General features: G+C 33.5%; 1 protein-coding gene across 3 annotated transcripts in view; it reads left to right on the forward strand.

Annotated features, from left to right (window-relative positions):
- MIPOL1 (mirror-image polydactyly 1) overlaps positions 1-18,661 on the forward strand; it is a 520,237-nt gene that overhangs the window by 146,408 nt on the left and 355,168 nt on the right. For all 3 annotated transcript variants that reach the window (XM_051978073.1, XM_051978071.1, XM_051978072.1), the window contains exons 7-8: positions 11,094-11,127; positions 11,386-11,556. In XM_051978073.1, the coding sequence (XP_051834033.1) occupies positions 11,094-11,127; positions 11,386-11,556 (205 nt within the window). The remainder of the gene's footprint in view (positions 1-11,093; positions 11,128-11,385; positions 11,557-18,661) is intronic.

Consider the following 18,661-nt stretch of genomic DNA (forward strand, 5'->3'; position numbering starts at 1 on the left):
CAGTTTATGTAAGTCTCTCCAAGCCTCTCTGTATTCATCCTGCTGGTCATTTCTTACAGAACAATAATATTCCATAACATTCATATACCACAATTTACCCAACCATTCTCCAATTGATGGGCATCCATTCCATTTCCAGTTTCTAGCCACTCCAAAAAGGGCTGCCACAAACATTTTGGCACATACTTCTTTAATGTCTCTTTGGGATATAAGCCCAATAGTAACAGTGCTGGATCAAAGAGTATGATAATTTTTTGAGCATAATTCCAAATTGCTCTCCTGAGTTGGATTTGTTCACAACTCCACCAACAATGCTTTAGTGTCCCAGTTTTCCCGCATCCCCTCCAACATTCATCAGTCTCTTTTCCTGTCATCTTAGCCAATTTGTCAGGTGTGTTGTAGTATCTCAGATTTGTCTTAATTTGCATTTCTCTGATCAGTAGTGATTTGGAACACCATTTCATATGAGTAGAAATAGTTTCAATTCATCATCTGAATATTGTCTGTTCATATTCTTTGACCATTTATCAATTGGAGAATGGCTTGAGTTCTTATGAATTTTTGTATAGGTTCCCTGAACCTGAGAAGAAAGTGTACTCCTTTCTGTCTCCATTTAGTTTTCTCCAAAGATCTATCATACTTAACTTTTCTAGTATTATATTTACCTCTTTGACTTCTTATTTATTTTGTTTTGATTTATGTAATTCTGAGAGTGCAAGGTTGAGATCTCCCAGTATTATAGTTTTGCTGTCTATTTCTTCTTGCAGCTCTCTTAATTTCACTTGGTGCATGTATGTTTAATATTGATATTGCTTCGTTATCTATGTTCTCTTTAGCAAAATATAGTGCCCTTCCTCATCTCTTTTAATTAGATCAAATTTTTTGCTTTTGCTTGATCTGAGATCAGGATGGCTATCCCTGCTTTTTTGACTTCACCTGAAGCATAGTAAATTCTGCTCCAACCTTTTACCTTTACTCTGCATGTATCTCCCTGCTTCCACTGTGTTTCCTGTAAACAACATATTATAGGATTCTGGCTTTTAATCCAGTCTGCTATCTGCCTCTGTTTTATGGGGGAGTTTACCCCATTCACTTTTATGATTAAAATTACTAATTCTGTATTTCCTGCCATCTTATTAACCCCAGATTATGCTTGTCTCCTTTCTTTTCCCCTTACCCTCCTCCCCAGTATTAAACTTGTGAACACCACTTGCCTCTCACAGCCCTTTTTAGGATCCCTCCCCCCACTTTAGAGTTCCTCCCCTTACCCTTTTTTCTTGCAATTTCTGTATTCCCTTCCACTTAGCTTACCCCTTCCTTTTTTACTTTTCCCCTCCCACTTTTCAATGAAGTGGGAGAAGTTTCACCATAAATCGAATAGGTCCAATATTTTTCTCTTTTAGCCAGTTCTTTTTTTTTTTATTTTGTCTAAATATGACAATTTTTAAAATAATTATAACTTTTTATTAACAGAACCCATGCCTAGGTAATTTTTTTTTTACAACATTATCCCTTGCACTCACTTCTGTTCCTACTTTTCCCCTCCCTCCCTCCACCCCCTCCCCCAGATGGCAAACAGCCCCGTATATGTTAAATATGTCACAGTATATCCTAGATACAATATATGTGTGCAGAATCTAACAGTTTTCTTCTTGCACAGGCAGAATTGGATTCAGAAGGTAAAAATAACCCGGGAAGAAAAACAAAAATGCAAACAGTTTGCATTCATTTCCCAGTATTCTTTCTTTAGGTGTAGCTGCTTCTGCCCATCATTGGTCACTTGAAACTGAGTGAGATCTTCTCTTTGTTGAAGAAATCTACTTCCATCAGAATACATCCTCATACAATATTGTTGTTGAAGTATTTAATAATCTCCTGGTTCTTCTTTTAGCCAGTTCTTATGAGAATCCCCTTCCCTTCTTTCTCTCAGAAATAATAGGTTTACTTTTCCTCTTCATGAAATGTAGTACCCCCACTTTGCCCTTTTTCTAGTACAATTTCCTTTGCACCTTTAGTTTCTTTTTTTATTTTTATAATTTGTGAAAACAAATTACACATGTGTTCTTTATGTATTTTCATAACAGAAATATAGTTCCCAAGATTTCTTTTTATTTTTTTATGTTTCCCTTGAGTCCTATATTTTGGAGATCAAAGTTTTTGTTTAGTTTCGGTTTTTTCATCAGAAATAGGTGAAATTCACCTATTTCATTGAATGTCCATTTTCTTCCCTGGAAAAAAATGCTCATTTTGACTAGGTAAGTTATTCTTGGCTGCATACTACGTTCCTTAGCCTTTCAGAATATCAGATTCCAGGCGCTTTGATCCTTTAATGTGGACACTGCTAGATCCTGAGTATTCCTTATTGTGGCTCCTCTATATTTGAATTGTTTTTTTTCTAGCTGCTTGTAATATTTTTTCTTTGGTCTAATAGTTCTGGAATTTAGTCACAATATTTCTTGGAGTTTTGATTTTGGGATCTCTTTCAGTAGGTGATTGATGAATTCTTTTAATGTCTACTTTACCCCCTGTTTCTATAACATCTAGGCAGTTCTCTTTGATGATTTCCCAAAAAGTAATGTCTAGACTTGTGGTGTTCTCTTCTTTTTTTATAATATGAAGGTTCTCTCTGGGAGCAGGTTTCTTGGGGAGGTAGCCCTAATATCAATTCAGATCAATAATCACCCCAAATGAAGCCAGGGATTAAAGTACAGTCTTTTACTGTCTCCTCCAAAATCTTATCTCCTTCACTTGGGGCTCGGCTAGTTTTCTAGAGGCCTTCTCTCTCCTTGGTTCCAAGAGCTTTTGCCACTAGTCCTTTGCCTCTACTCCCTTCAGCCTCCAGCCAGCACAAAAGTAGAAGATGGAATGAATCTGTCTTGCCTCCGAGAGAGGGCTTCTGGCTGAACTGACTGATGCTCCCCTCTCAGTCTTTTCAACTGAACTAACTACTGAGCCTCTGTCTACTTCTTATATATGATCTCCTCTGAGAGAGTGGGATTATGGCATTTGAGAGTGGGATTATGGGTTTCTTCCCAGAGTACTCTCTGGCCCTAAGAGCTTCTTGCTTATATGAGCTCTCTAAATGTGTGAACACAAGCATTTTTTTATCAGTTTCACTTAGTACCTTGTTTCTTCTGGCCCATAACATCTCCTTGTAAAATTAGATCAATCATACTGAACCATGCTAAATTAGATAATTATTGTCTCCATCAACTCTAATGACTTTACACTTTGTAAAGATTCCAACAAGACTCTTTTTCATCATACTTTCAAGAAGTCCAATAATTCTCAGATTATCTCTCCTAGATCTATTTTCTAGGTCTGTTGTTTTCCCAAGTAAGTATTTAACTTTTTTTCCCATTGTTTCATTTTTTTTGGTTTTGCTCGTGTCTCCTTGAGTCATTCATTTCCATTTGTTCAATTCTGATTTTTAATGAATTATTTTCTTCATTTACTTTTTAATTTCTTTTTGTAATTGTCCAATTGAGTTTTTAAATGAGTTGTTTTGTTCTGTGGAGTTTTTTTTTTTTCCATTTCATCAATTTTATTTTTAGAGACCTATTTTCTTTTTCCAATTCACTAATTCTGTTTTCTTTGCAATTGTTTAGCTTTTCCAATTCACTAATTCTGTTTTTCAGAGATTTGGTTTCTTTATCCACTCTATCTTTATCCACTAAGAGGGACTTATCTAGACCCCCTTGCCAAGCTTCCTTTTCCTTTCCTCATTTTTCTTCTAGCTCTCTTTTTAATTTCTTCTATGAGAGTCTTGTGTGGTGGGGACCAGATTATATCCCCCTTTTGGGATTCATCTAGAGACCATCTGTTTTTATTCTCCTTAGGGTTTGAAGTCTGCTCTCTATCCATATAGAAACTATCAATAATTAGATCATGCTTTAATTTTTTACTTATTTTGACAAAAAGAATCAAAGAAAACAAACAAACAAATAAAAAAAGCCAATGTGGTCTGCTTTTTGGGCAGTGTAGTGTTACCAAGCTTTCTCTCCAGACTACAGGAAGTAATAGTGAAGCAGTAGTATGACAGCAATGGCTGTGCTGCCTGCACAGCGGCCACTCTTTAAGACTCTCAGAGCGTGTTGAGTCATTCTGGATGTTGGGTGGGTTTGGTCAGGTTCAGAGAGACCCCATTGTTTTGGGTCTGAGTAAATAGGGTTTACTCCCTGTGTTTATAGGTTCTCTGCTGGTCTACTGGCTTGCTGCCAGGGCAAAGAAGCTCACACTGGGTAAAGTTCTCTTTACAAATTTTCCAATGGCTGAGACCACCTCCCATCTCTCCAGTGTGCTCAGTGTGAGCTGCCTTCCTGCAGTCTGTGCCTGTTCTAACCATCCCTGCCCTCGAGCAAAAACAGACTTTTTCTGGTGAATTTTGAGGATATCTTCTATTGGTAATGTGTATTTGTGGATTTTTCCAATCAAACAGTAATTAATTCTGAGGCCATATCATGAAAGAAAGTAGTCCAGAGGGTAAGGAAGTGCTTAGATATATGCGTGTGTCCTATCCATCATCTTGGTCAGAAGTCTACACCTGGCTATTCTTGTGGTAATTACTCTTCTGAAAAGAAGGCTGCCCCAAAGACCTCAAGAAACCAAACCAAGAACTTTACATTTTGGTGCCCAGCGTGGGGCTAAGAATGTACATCTGTGACCCAGAAATTAGTGTAAATACAAAAATAGACAAGAAGGAAACTTTGTAAAAGGTTACATTAGTGCTTCAGCTGAAATGGGACAGATATTTAGAAAGGAGCCTTCTTTTCCACCTCAAGGAAAATATGTCAAAAGCTTGGTTAGACTAATAAAAAAAAAAAAAACAAGGTTTGATTGTAACTTGGATGCAGATCATTGAACTCTTTGAAATATTACAATACATATCTCTTTGGTTCTCAAAGGAAAAAGAATTAGATCCAGATGAGTGGAAATTAGTAGGAGAGTAACTATGTGAATACTACAATGATAATGATACTGATTCAATTTCTGAAGAAACATTTTATACATATAACTTAATAAAATTGGCTTTAGGAAATTATATAAATATTAGAAAAAGGAAAAAGAAGAAAATGCGGGAGGGGGAGAATACTGATAGACTAGGTGAAAAGGATGAAGAATTAGACAAAAATGGAGGTAAGTACAATTCTGATGAAATTAAGGAATGTGGTGCTTCACAGCAGGAGCCATTAGGACATTCCCCTTCCCCTGACCTATCCCCCTCAATTAACCCTTCATGGGTGGAGGGAGAGGGAGGATGGGGAGGGGCAATGACACCATCAGTACCATCCATGCAGGAGCTTTGTCCACCCCCATGACAAGATTACAAAAAGCACTAGTTAAAGCTAAAAAAGAAGAACAGTATATATGTGATTTAAAAATACCCTGTAATTGAAGAATTTGATTCTTCAGGTCAAGCCAGAAGAAGATACACTCCTTTTGATCTGGAAATTATCAAAGATTTTTAAAATACTATTTATGGGGTTATATCATCTTGTGTTAAGATAGTAGTAGAGAATTTGGCTTATGAAATGTTAACTCCTAGTGATTGGAAATCTATAGCAAGGTCATGTTTAGAACCTGGACAAAACTTGTGGCTTTCTGAATATAGTGAACTCTGTAGGATACAAGCCCAATGAAATAGGCAAACTAGAGTTAATATACAAATTATCTTTGACCAACTAGCAGGTAAAGGTCAGTATACAAACACTTCAGCACAGATTAATTATCCTTTGATAGCATATGAACAAATTGCTGCTGCTGCTATCAAAGCTTGGAGCTCCCTCCCAGGAAAAGATGGAGGAAAAGCCTTCATGAAAATAGAGCAAGGTCCAAATAAACCCTTTGCTGATTTTGTGGGATGTCTGCAAATCGCTGTCACAAGAACTATTAGAGAAAATGCAGCTACAGAAATTATGATAAGACATCTCATTAAAGAAAATGCTAATGAGGCTTGTTGAAGAATTATATGGGGAATACACAAAGATGCTCCTTTAGAAGGGGTCATAAGATACTATGCTACAGTGGGCACAAATGCCTTTTATACACAGGCTATGATGAAGAACATGGGAAGACAGGGTCCCTCTTGGAAAGGGACTTCCAGAAAGACCCGTCAATGCTTTCAGTGTGGTAAAGTAGAGCATTTGAAAGCTCAATGTAGGCATAAAGATAGAGTGAGAAAACTCTAGAATGAGAGTACAAGACCCCAAACCCCATGCAATAACGGCTTTTACTGGACCTCAGAATGTAGATTGACCCATGGAAATGAGAGGCAGGGCCCAGCTCCAAGACCATAAACAAAAAACAGGTGGGGCATGATAGCAACTGAGTTACACCCAGAGAGTCTTTAGAAGTGCAATACTCTGATATGATCAATCAGAAGAGAAGTAATCTGATACAAGAAAGGCATTATATGATCAGTCAGCCAAAAATCAGTCAGATGGATAAAAGGGATTACATAATCAGCCAAAAAGCAATCATATGGGAGAAAGGGATTACAATTAGGGAGAATACAGGCTTTTTAACCCAATAGAAGGTTGGTGTCCAGGGCAAGCAGCTCCAATGTAATTGCCAGGTGATGAGGAAAAATCTAGAAAGTGGTGAGTGGAAGGGATTAGATAGGTTAACTGCTTGGGAAAAAAGGTTTGCTTGTATCTCTATAGATGAGAAGGAGTCATATGGGTGCCAACAAGCACCTAGAGAGACAGAAAAAGAGAAAAACCTCAAAACAAAGGAGAAGACCTAAGAAATATCTGACACTGAAAGAGCATGGCTGATCATAAGAGTGTTACAGAACTTCAACACCAGCAGGAATCATTGGATTCCCTGAGATGAAAAATTGTTGATAAGATTGTTGCAGGACTTAAAAGCCATCAGGAATCATTGGATTCCCTAATACATGATGAGACTATTGTAGGACTTCTAAACTTGCATGAATTATTGGATTCTCTGAAACATGAAACGATGGACAATAGATTGGTTTTGGACTATTTCTAGGACTTATTGATATGTATAATTCCTCATGTTGATTCATGTTTTTTGTTACGTCATACCTCCCATGTTGATAGATTTATGTATACCCATTTCAAGTGAGACCCTTTAGAAACCCGCTAATCTGATTTGATTTACCATTTTCCTTTGATTTTCACCTCTCTTCCTGAGATGTAAGGGAGGGCGTGATCACCTCCTTTTTTGGTGTTTTCACCCCTTTTTTGAGGAGTCAGGGAAGGCGTGATCACCTCCTTTTTGGGGTTCTCACCTCCTTGAGAAGTCAGGGAGGGCATGATCACCTATGTTCTAAAACAAAAGAAAGCAGGAGATGTTATGGGCCAGAACTCTGAAACAAAGATTCTTACAAGATGTTAAGTCAGTGCAATTGATGATACAGTGGTTATCTAGTTTAGCATGGTCCTTAATAGTTCTCTAAGTTCAGTATGATTGATTTAATCTTACAACAAATAATGGTTTCCTAGAGATATAATGATTGGTTTATACTCAGTGTAGAACATATAAGCTGAGATAAACTCAGCCAAAGCAGGCAGAGACAGATTCATTCCATTGTCCACCTTTGTGGTTGCTGGATGCTGAAGCACAAACCCTTAGACTCAGACTCACTTCATCTCACACCACTATGGTGGCCTATCCTCCTGAATTTTCTCCACTGAAACCAAGTCCCATCTGAAGGCCATGAGAAAGTTAGCTGAGCATCAAGTGAAGGAGACAATAAAGACTTTTGGACTTTAATACCTGGCTATTTTTGTGGTATTCTGAAAAAGAAGGCTGCCCCAGACCTCAAGAAAACAGAACCAAGAACTTTGCATATTTGATTTTTTGTTATTTTATTATTAACAAGGAAATAATGTTTCTATGATGAATAATGTATAATCAATTTGAGAAAAAAAATCTAATGGAGCAATGTAACTACTGCAAACATCTATAGAAGTCAATTTAAAGAGCAGAAGTATAGAAACACAAAGTAAAATTCCAAAATTCAGAAAATGCCATCTATTGTAATTATCATTTGTATTCACAAGTACCATATATTTGTTTTGTATTGATGCTTTATGTGTAGATAGCATGAATCTTTGAAATGACATCTTAAAAATAGATTTGCAGAATATACTGGCAAATCAAGGAAATTTTTCTAGAGAAAATTCTAAAGAACACCTTTCTCTCCCCAAACTATGTGATATATAAATAGTTGTTTAGTTCTTATTGTTATTTTTCACTTGTACTATCCTTATCCATACTGTCATGGATTTTCTTGACAAAGTAACTTAACTGATTTGCCATTTTCTTTCCCAGTAGATTAATACAAACAGATGTTAAATGACTTGCCCAAGGTCACACCCGTAGAGTTGAGACCAAATTTGGACTCAGATTTTCTCAACTCCAGGCCCATTACTCTATCCACTGAGCCACCTACCTGACTCTTTAGAGCAATGTTTAAGAAATTGCTAAATGCAATAACCCTAATTTGTCAGGAAAAAACATTGTTGATACTTGTAGTTATTGATGTGGTTGAAATGATGTTTGTTGAACTTAAAGACAACATAGTAGGAAGAAAAGCAAAACGTCTGGGAAGACCTTTACAATCACTTAATTAAAAAACTTAACTTTTTCTATTTGGCATTGAATGTAGATGAGGTAACAGTTATAGTTAAAAATATTCAGTTGGTAATATGTTTGGAATTGATATTAGGAAAGATTCGTTGTCTTGAAATCCTGTTGGTAACAATTCCATATGAAGACAAATTTTCAATATATTTGATAGATTTTTAAAGGAAAATCTTATATTGGAGAATTGTATTAGGCTCTACAGGAACAGAGCTCATGTGATACCAAGATAATATGTACATATCTAAAAATATGATATCCCTCCCTACCATTTACTTTGGACACAGTATATTCTCCACAAGTAGTAAAATATCAATTAATTTGAGTGAATAATTAAATAAAATGTCACATTCTTAGAGAAATAATCAACTTGTTTAAAAGCTAATCTCTTTGTGTAAATATGTGCCGATTTGGAGAAAAGTATAAAAAACTTTATATTATTGTGAAACACTAACTTTATTGTGTCAGTGTATTTTGAAGGACAGTTGAGTTGAAAAAACATGATGCTATAGTTCATAGGATCCTAAAGATGAAATAAATTCATTTGATAACAAAACTATGTTACTACAATGTGAACATTAGCAAATATTTTTGAAAATTTGAGTATTCTAATTTCAAGATCCTCAAATCCATAGTCTCATCCAGAGAAGTAAGTGGCTAAATTTATGGTAAAAGAACTATGATTAATAGAAAAGAAAATATTCTTTTGTTTCCCAAATTGCAATATCTAACCTACAAATGAAACAGGAGTAAAGGGGAAGAAATTTATGAAGTATAGTCTATATACTACTATGTACACTTTGTAATTATCTCATTCTCACAACATCCTTAGGAGGTAAGTGCTATTATCATCCCTAATTTGCATTTGGGGAAACTGAAACTCATCAAGGTTGACAGGGAAGGTCACAAAGCAAGTAGGTCTCTCAGACCATAATTAAATTCAGGTGTTCCTCTTCCAGGTTGAGCATTTTATTTATCTACAGTACTGTCTTGCTACCAAAGATATACTTATTAACCACTCATCTACAGAAATAATTTTAATTTCATTTCAAAGTCTTAGTTATTTCTAAATACCATTGAATAAGGAACACATTTACTACATGTAAATATTATTTTTGTCTTAGTACATTTGCACAAATTAAATAATAGTGTAATCTTATGATGGTTTGTTTAAAAAAAAAAGCTCATAACTTTGGAAATTTTGTTGCATTTTGTCTATGTATAAAAAAGAGTTCTGATGTATCCACTAAATTAATAAACATTTTATGAATATGTTATGTTTGATGTGGAACATGTTCTTTTGCTTCAGTTTGTTGCTATGACAAAATACTGATATCAGTAACTGGGAAAAAAACTTGCAATAGCAATATAAATTCATGCCCCAAAAGGAAGTTCATATATTACAATATTATATGATGATTAGTGGTTTTGAGTTATAAATATGAAAATTTATAAAATTTTATCAATGAATGCTTCAGTGAATTATATTTACTATGATTTGAGATTTCCTATACACTTTAACATAAATTCCCAATTAAAAAATCAATTAAAAGAAATTATTGGCATAAATTTTTATATAAAAAGTATAGAAAAGTATAACAATTTTTTTTGTAAGAAAAGAGACATTGAGTTTGGAAACTACTGTTTTATCCAATTCATTATTTTCTTCCTCACTTGAATCCTTTGTGTTTGTTATAAGAATTCTGTTCTTGAGAACATCCATTCCCCTTTAATCTAATTTGTCCTCTAAAATCTTAGTTTATAGATTTCTTTTTCAAATAAACTGTTGTCTAGTTGTATTTTCCCCTTTTTGTACTTAAGTGGCTTTTTTTAAAAACTAAATTCATTGGTCAGGATTGTTATTTCAAAGGAAAATGGATGTATATAGGAAATGTTTGCTTTCTATTTCAGTGTTATGAAATAGGGAGGAAGAAAGTCTTAGTTATCTGTAACAGTCAAGATCTTTAAGCCATCCTTTAATTTTTTACATTTTTTTTTGTTTTGTTTTTAGCAATGACAAGGAGCTTTTCAGCTAAAGGTATCAGGGGAATATAATTAAACTTAACATTAAAAACACTACCTTATTTTATTTGAAGTGCTCAAAAAAAGAGGAAAGGAATACAGTTTCTTTAAGGAAAAAAAAAAGCCAGTGTAGGAATAAATATAATGATGAGTTCCAGTACTTCTATCGCTGGGGAACTTTCTTCATCTAAGCACATATGAACAATTGATCCTTGTAGTCATATATAGTAGTAAACATTAATAACTTAACAGTCTGAAGTCAGTGCTGAAGATATGGAGTATTATTGAAAGATGAAGTCGAGCAGGTGGCACTTTAATATGTTCAGTGTTATGGTTGACTCTAAAGACTAGTCGAATGAAATTACTTGAGGTTCTAAAGATTTAAAAAGCGAACTCATTTTGCTGCACTAAGGAAATGCTACTGATCAGGCTTTCTGTGTTCCTTTTTTTTCTAGGCTAGAAAATATTAACCCTGAAGAAAATGACATGGTAAGCCATTCTCTGAGGAGATTTTTTGATGTCAGTCGTATATCTTAGAGGCTTAAGTTCAATTGAGTGGGTTTCAAAAACTAAGAAGTGGGAAAAAGAAAAATTGACACACTAATAATGTACATCTTTGCTGCAGTATGAAAATTCAATAACTTCATTCCATCAATTTACCATTCACATGTGCCTATTAATTAAAACCTATATTAAATAAAATATATTAAAACTTCATGTAGGACTAACATATAATGCTGTTGGTAGACATTACAGGAATTATTGAACAGAATAAACAATGCAGACACAGGGAGTGCTATCCAGAGAAATGGAGCTGTAATTATGGATCGAATATACAAGATCAAGGAATGTAAAGAGAAAATAACTACTGAGAAAATGAAGACAGTGATAGAGGAACGTGATGCTGCTTTGTCTAAGGTGAGTTTCTGTTTATCTGGGAAAAGTTAATAATAATTTTCTCCCTCTTTAACAGAAAAAAAAATCAATTGGATATCAAATCAACTTTGTTTTGAACAACTTTGATTTTCAGATAACTTTTTTATGCAATAGGCCTGGTATATTTATGTTTACATATTATATCTCCCCTTTTAAAATGTATTTTCTATGCTAAATGGATATACGTTTATAAGCAGTAGTTATAGTCTAAAAATATCACTACTTATTTAGTCACAACTAACTTGTGCATAGTTGATTTCGTTTAAGAATGTGGTCAATAAGTACTTTTAGAAGACAAACCATATAAATGGCTCCTAATAAGAAAACAAAACCCAGATATTTTATGTCTAATCTTAAAAATATATGTTTTAAATGTATCTAAATTAAATATATTTTGTGTGTGTATCATTTATCCACCTCCTTATCTTCTATCTTTATACTTTTCTATCCACCTACCTATCTATTGGCAGCATGATATAATAAATAAATGCTGGATTTAGAGTCAGGAAAACCTGACCTGAGATGAATTCAAATCTTACTGCAAGCACTTATTATCTCCGTGACCCTAAATAAATCAGTTATAAACTTTCTTGACCTCATTTCTTATCTATAGGGTGACTGGTGTTTGGGGGGGCAGTGAGAATGGGAATGGATTACATGGCCTCAAAGGCCTTCTTGGTTCTAGATCTCTGTTCTTTTGATTGGCTAATTCACCTATTTGTGGAGAAAGTAGTTTTGATTTAATGGTTCAAAATGAAAAAAAAAATAAGGAAATAATTCTATTTCTTCCTATTAAATACAAGACCTCTAGTTGACTAGGACATAATGAGATCTTAAAATATCTTTTAAGTGTTTCCATAGTAGGTAAGAATCAGCTATAATAAGCAGATCTATTGTTCGAATAGATCAATGATCTTGAAAGATGAAAGAAAACCTGAGTAATAATAGAGTAGCAGAGAAGGAGAATTTCCTAATTTTCATAGAACAAACTTATTGGAGGCTATAGGACATTGAATTTAATTTTGAGTTTTTGTGAAATTCTAGAAGATATTATTAAAGAGTTGTTTAGAGTAGGATTTTTCAACTTTTTCTTCTCACAACTCCTTTGTGCCTGAGAAATTCTTATATGACCCCAGGTATATATGTATATAAAATAGGTATCCAAATCAGATATTTACTGATAATAAATCATAATTTTACAGTCCCCCATATTCAATTATGAGACCTCGTATAGGATTGTGACCCATAATTTAAGAAGTTGGGATTTAGAGAACATCTGGAGAAGTAGTAATCACAAAGCTGTAATCTTATTCATAATTTTGTTAAAACAGAGGAAAATAATTAATTTTTTTGTTAGTATTAATAATTCAGTCGATCTGGAAAAGTCCAATATAGAATCTAGTTAGTTTTTAGCAAAGCATTTAATAAAACTTAATTATGCTATTTTTCGTGGATAAGATGGTGAAATGTGTCCTTGACAATAGTCAAATTGATTTTAAACTAGTTGAATAGTTGGATCCAAAGTGCAATAATTACTGATTTCAGTTAGAAGTTCTCTTGTAGAGCATCTCAGTAATCTGTCTGCTCCTATACAGTTTTGATATTTTTCATAATGCCTTCCATAAAAGCTTACATGATTTGAAAATGATCTTATCAGTTCTATTTTTGTATCGTTTTCAAATCCAATCCAAAATAGATCTTGACAGGCTGAGATGTTAAGCCAAGTCTCTTAAAACTTAATAGGGTTAAATGGACTTGGATTCAAATAGTCACCTCAAGTACAAGATGAAGTGGTTGGAAACTTACCAGATAAAGAAATCTAGAGCTGGAGATCTTAATGTGTGTGTGTGTGTATGTGTGGTCATGGACTCTTTCCCAATCTGATGGAACTTATGGACTCCTGCTTAGAATAAAGTTTCTAATCACATAAAATAACAATGAGCATTATAAAGGAAACCAATTATGTCGAAATAAAGATGTATTTTTTTTCCTATTCAAGGACACTGAAACCTTACTTCAGTATTTTGTGACAGTAGAAAAGCTAATATTCTTTTAACCTTCATTAAGCTGGCACAGTATTCTGATGTAGGAAAGTGACAAGTAAAAATTTTGAGAACTCTGCCCTGGTTGGGCCATACATGGAATATGTTCCCTTCTGTTCTGGGTATATCATTTTCAGAAGAATTTTTAAGTTGGAGTTTCTTATATCAATGAAACCACAGATTCAGTCCTTATCCCTTATGATTTAATTAGTGTTATATTTTTGAGAATATGTTTTGAGATGTGTTAGAATCAAATGAAATGATATATGTGAAGTAATTTGTATCTTAAAGTGTCTTATAAGTTCTAGCAACTATCATTTTTATTTACATGGTGATCATCATCATCATTATTAATTTTATGTGATCATGAAACAATGCAGGAGAGAGAGAATTACAAGAAGGAAAAGAAAAAACAAATGCAAGAAGGTAGAAATAAACAGAACACATTTGGGAGATAGTTAAGAGACTAATTTGACCAGATTGCATGTTGCAAGGTATACGTTAATGGTTTTGGATATATGCTTATATGATCCAGTTGGGTCAGATTATAAAAAACACTACAAAGCTGATGATGGAGGTATTGGAGTATCATTATAGATTATTGAGTAACAACAAAAAAATTGGTATTTTGGAAAGAGCAGTCATTCATGTACTAAGTTACATTTCAAATTAGAAATGATAGATCTCTTGATGATTATTGATTATAAATACAAAGGAGCTCATATTTTCTTACCTATGCACGACACTTTTACAAAAATTGGGATAGAAAACTCTTATATACAAATGTGTAAAAGTAAAAATTGTCTTTTGTGTGATATAGTAAAATTTATAGTCAATAAAGACACTTGGATTAAGAAAATCACTAGAAACTAATTTAATCCTAAAGAATTGGTAGGTCAAAAATAATTCATTAAAAATGGAAAATTTTATCAAAGTAAATCACAACAATGAAATGATATATCAAAATTTATGGGATTCAATTAAAGCAGTCTTGAGGGGAAAACTCTGTCCTCAAAGGAAAAGTTATTCACTTTTTTTGCCTTAGACACCTTTTCCAGTCTGGTGAAGTCTATGGATATCTACTCAGAACAATGTTATTAATTGCATAAAATGAAAATAAATATGATTGCAAAAGAAACTAATGATGTTGAAATATTTTTATCAATTTTTTTTCCAAAAAAAGTTCATGGATCTTACAGTAAGAACTTTTTCTCTACAATTTCATTAATAAACAAAATAAAAATTTTAAAAAAGGAATCAAAAAATTTCATATGCAGCTAAAAAAATAGATAAGCAACAAATATCCCACAACTGAATAGCAAAATAGAAGTTTTGAAAACCATAGGAAAGGTTAATAAAATTAAAAGTAAAAATAAAGCATATCAAATTGAAAAATAAAATCAGGAGCTCTTTGTTTTGAAAAAAGCAATGAAATAGGTAAACAGTAATTCAATTTGATTTTTAAAATATAGATGAAAATCAAATTCATTTTAAAAGAATAAAAAAGGAATATTCACAATAGTTGAAAGAAAGGAAAATATCACAAACTACTTTGCCTAACTATGTATGCCCCCTAAATTGATAACTTAAAGGAAATGAATACTTAAAAATATAAATTATCCAGAATAATGGAAGAAGAAATAGATTATTTTAATAATACTTAATAGAAAGAAGAAATTGAACAAGTCATAAATAAATTCTAAGGAAAACAAAAACTTTAGAAAAAATAAACTTACAAGTGAATTCTCTGAGGTATTTAAGTAGCAATTCTAAAATTACATAAAATTTTTGCAAAAATAGGATAAAAATAGAGCTTTCCAGAATTATTCTATGATATAAGTAGGTCTTCATATCTAAATTAGAGAGACCAACCAGAAAAGGAAAGTTTAGACTAACATATCTAAAGAATATTAACATAAAAATATTAGGTAAAATAAAAATTGTGCAACAACATATGAAAAGGTGACAGGGATGAAGGCAGGCATGGGGCATTATAAGTGGAGCCACATAGCACCCTACCTAGAGATGAATCCATTGCATTTGTAAAACTACTTTATAAAATGGGGAAATTGGAAAGGTCATAGAGAGGATATGTGATATATCTAAATTAAATTGAGGGCTCGCAATAAGGGGAAAGTGATTTCCATGGTATCTCAGGAAGAAAAGGAAAGTGAATGAGGAAGAAGATTAAGAACTGAAAGAGGAAGGGTAAAATGAAGTGACCTTGTGTTAGTGTGGGAGATTTCACTGACAAATGATTCTTTGCGTGAAGAGAGATGTTTCATGAAAGAATATGGGGACTATGTGCTTCTCGTTGCCTAAGGTTTGGTACTTGAAAAATCCACTCATCATGTTTGGGTGGTGATAGTGAGTAAGTTGGAATTCCTGTGGGTAACTGGTGTCTGGGGTAGTGGGAGAGCATATACCCTGAAAGATTTTGAAGCAAATGGGGAAGAAAGTTGACCAGGCAGAAAGTGTAGATCAGAAGTAGGTAGAATAATCAGGGAATGCGGGATAAGATTCTGCTGTAGGATAGTGTCTTCTCTGTTATCTGTAAGAAATGGTATTTTTCTGAGAATGAGGCACAAAAAAGGAGAAATTTATGGGCAATTGAAGGCAAAGAGAGAATGAATAGAATGAGAGAAATCCTCTCTGAAAAGGGGTGCAACAAAGGAATTAAAAAAAAGGAATAAACAGGATTAATTGAAGGAGAGGAGAGAAAGAAGGCATCCTTTTAAAACAGATTGAAAAAGCATATTAGTATTTCTGAGCACAAAGATATTACATGGTGCAAAAAAAAGACAGAAATACTAATTAATGCAATAAAAATAGTTTTGATTTAGGGACAGAAACAAAGGACACAGATCAAGACAGACTTAGCAGCAAAATACTAAATAATAAGTGGATCAAAGAACAAACCAAAGAAACAATCAAGAAACAAGAAAATGATAAGAATGAAAGACTATACCTAAATTTTAGAATGCAGGTAAAACAGCAGTCAAAGGGAAAAAATTCATTTTTCTATAAACATATTAACAAAATAGAAAAAATAGACAATGAACTGAATATGCATTTTAAAATTAGCAGGCCATTTTGTTTTCCTTCTCTTTTTTTTCCTTTTTGATCTGATTTTTCTTGTGCAGCAAGATAACTTATACATATATATATGTATATATATTTGGGTTATTTGCCATCTAGGGGAGGGGATGGGAGAAGGAGGAAGATTTGGAATACAAAGTTTTGCAAGGGTCAGTGTTGAAAAATTATCCATGCATATGTTTTGAAAATAAAAAAACTTCAATAATGATAATAATAAAAAACAAGTAAAATAAAATTAGCAAGCTACTAAAAAAATAAACCCATGTAAGCATAAGTGAAGATATTTAAAATTAAAGGAGACACTTCTGCAGGCAAAACCAAGATGGTGAAGCAGAATAACAATCACTCAAACTCTCCTAAACATTTCTCTCCAATAATCTTTAAAATAATGTTTCAGGTTGAATTTTGGAATGGAAGATCCAACAAAAGAATCAATATGAGACACTATTCCTCTTCAAGACAGCATGGGAGATTAGAATGGCAGATGTGTGAAAAAAATTGGTAGAGTAGGGTTATTTTGGGAGGCTAGTCTGGAGTACATATGGGAAAAACACCAGTAGTGGGATTAGGTGGTAAAAACAGAAATAGCAATTTTGGGAGATCTCAAGTCAGAAATGGTAAGAAAAACTGGGCAAATGGTCAAAAATATTATATTACAGTACGTGCTTGCCCTGAATGTAGGACCATATGTTATTTGGCAATTCCATTGCTTATAACCTCTTCTGGGTTATAGTTCAAGGATAGAAAGGAGTACTTTTGGTCAAGAGAGAATGGGAGTCTTGAGGAGCAATTGTTGCCAACTCCATTGCCTATAACCACTTCTGAGTCATGGTTCAAGGGCAGAGAAGAGCAATTTCTTTTTTTTTTTTTAATTAAAGCTTTTTATTTTTCAAAACATGCGTGGACAATTCTTCAACATTAGTCCTTGCAAAACCTTGTGTTCCAATTTTCCCTCCCTTCCCCTACACCCTTCCTTAGATGGCAAGTAGTCCAATATATGTTAAACATGTGTACTAATACAATCTTTATTTATATAATTATTTGCTGCACAAGAAAAATCAAATCAAATTAGTAAAAGAAAAATAAGCAAAATAAAATGCAAGCAAGCAACAACAAAAAGAGTGAAAATGCTTTGTTGGGAACCACATTCAGTTCCCACAGTCCTCTCTGTGGGCTCTCTTCATCACTGAATAATTGGAACTGGTTTGAATCATCTCATTATTGAAGAAAGCCACATCTATCAGAATTGATCATCGTATAATCTTGTTGCTGTGTATAATGATCTCTCGGTTCTGCTCATTTCACTTAGCTTCTGTTCATGTAGTTCTCTCCAGGTGTCTCTGAGAAAAAGTATTGTTTTCAATTGCAAGGGAGGAGGAACCCTGAAGAACAGTATTGATTGTGCAGTTCCAAAGATTCGGGATCCTTTCTGGGAAAGAAACAGAGTAAATATCAAAAGAACAATGACTATACCTTTCCTCAGAATATACCACGGTAAAAGCACTGCAAACTTCTAAATCACCAGAACTGGCTCTGAAAGCAGCAGTATAAAAGAGCACTCTCCACCCCCATGGAATAGAGCCCAGCATTAACAGAAAATAGGGTGGAAAAATGCACAAATAATAAAAACAGACTATCACAAAAAAAGATACCATGGTGACAGGGAAGATAAGGAAACAAAAGACAATAAAGTCAAAATAGTCACAGGCAAAACCTCAAAAAATGTGAAGTTCAAGAATTCCTGGAAGAGATCAAAAAACTTTAAGAAAATAAAACCTTAATATATGAATATAATAGAATATTATTTTTCTGTAAGAAATGATAAGCATATGGCTGATTTCAGAATAGCCTGGAAAGACTTAAATGAACTGATGCTAATTGAAATGAATAGAACAAGAGAATATTGTACAAACATTGTACACAGCAACAAGATTATGTGGTGATCA

Source organism: Antechinus flavipes, chromosome 2 (assembly GCF_016432865.1).
Source record: "Antechinus flavipes isolate AdamAnt ecotype Samford, QLD, Australia chromosome 2, AdamAnt_v2, whole genome shotgun sequence".
In the NCBI taxonomy this organism is placed as follows: Eukaryota; Metazoa; Chordata; class Mammalia; order Dasyuromorphia; family Dasyuridae; genus Antechinus; species Antechinus flavipes.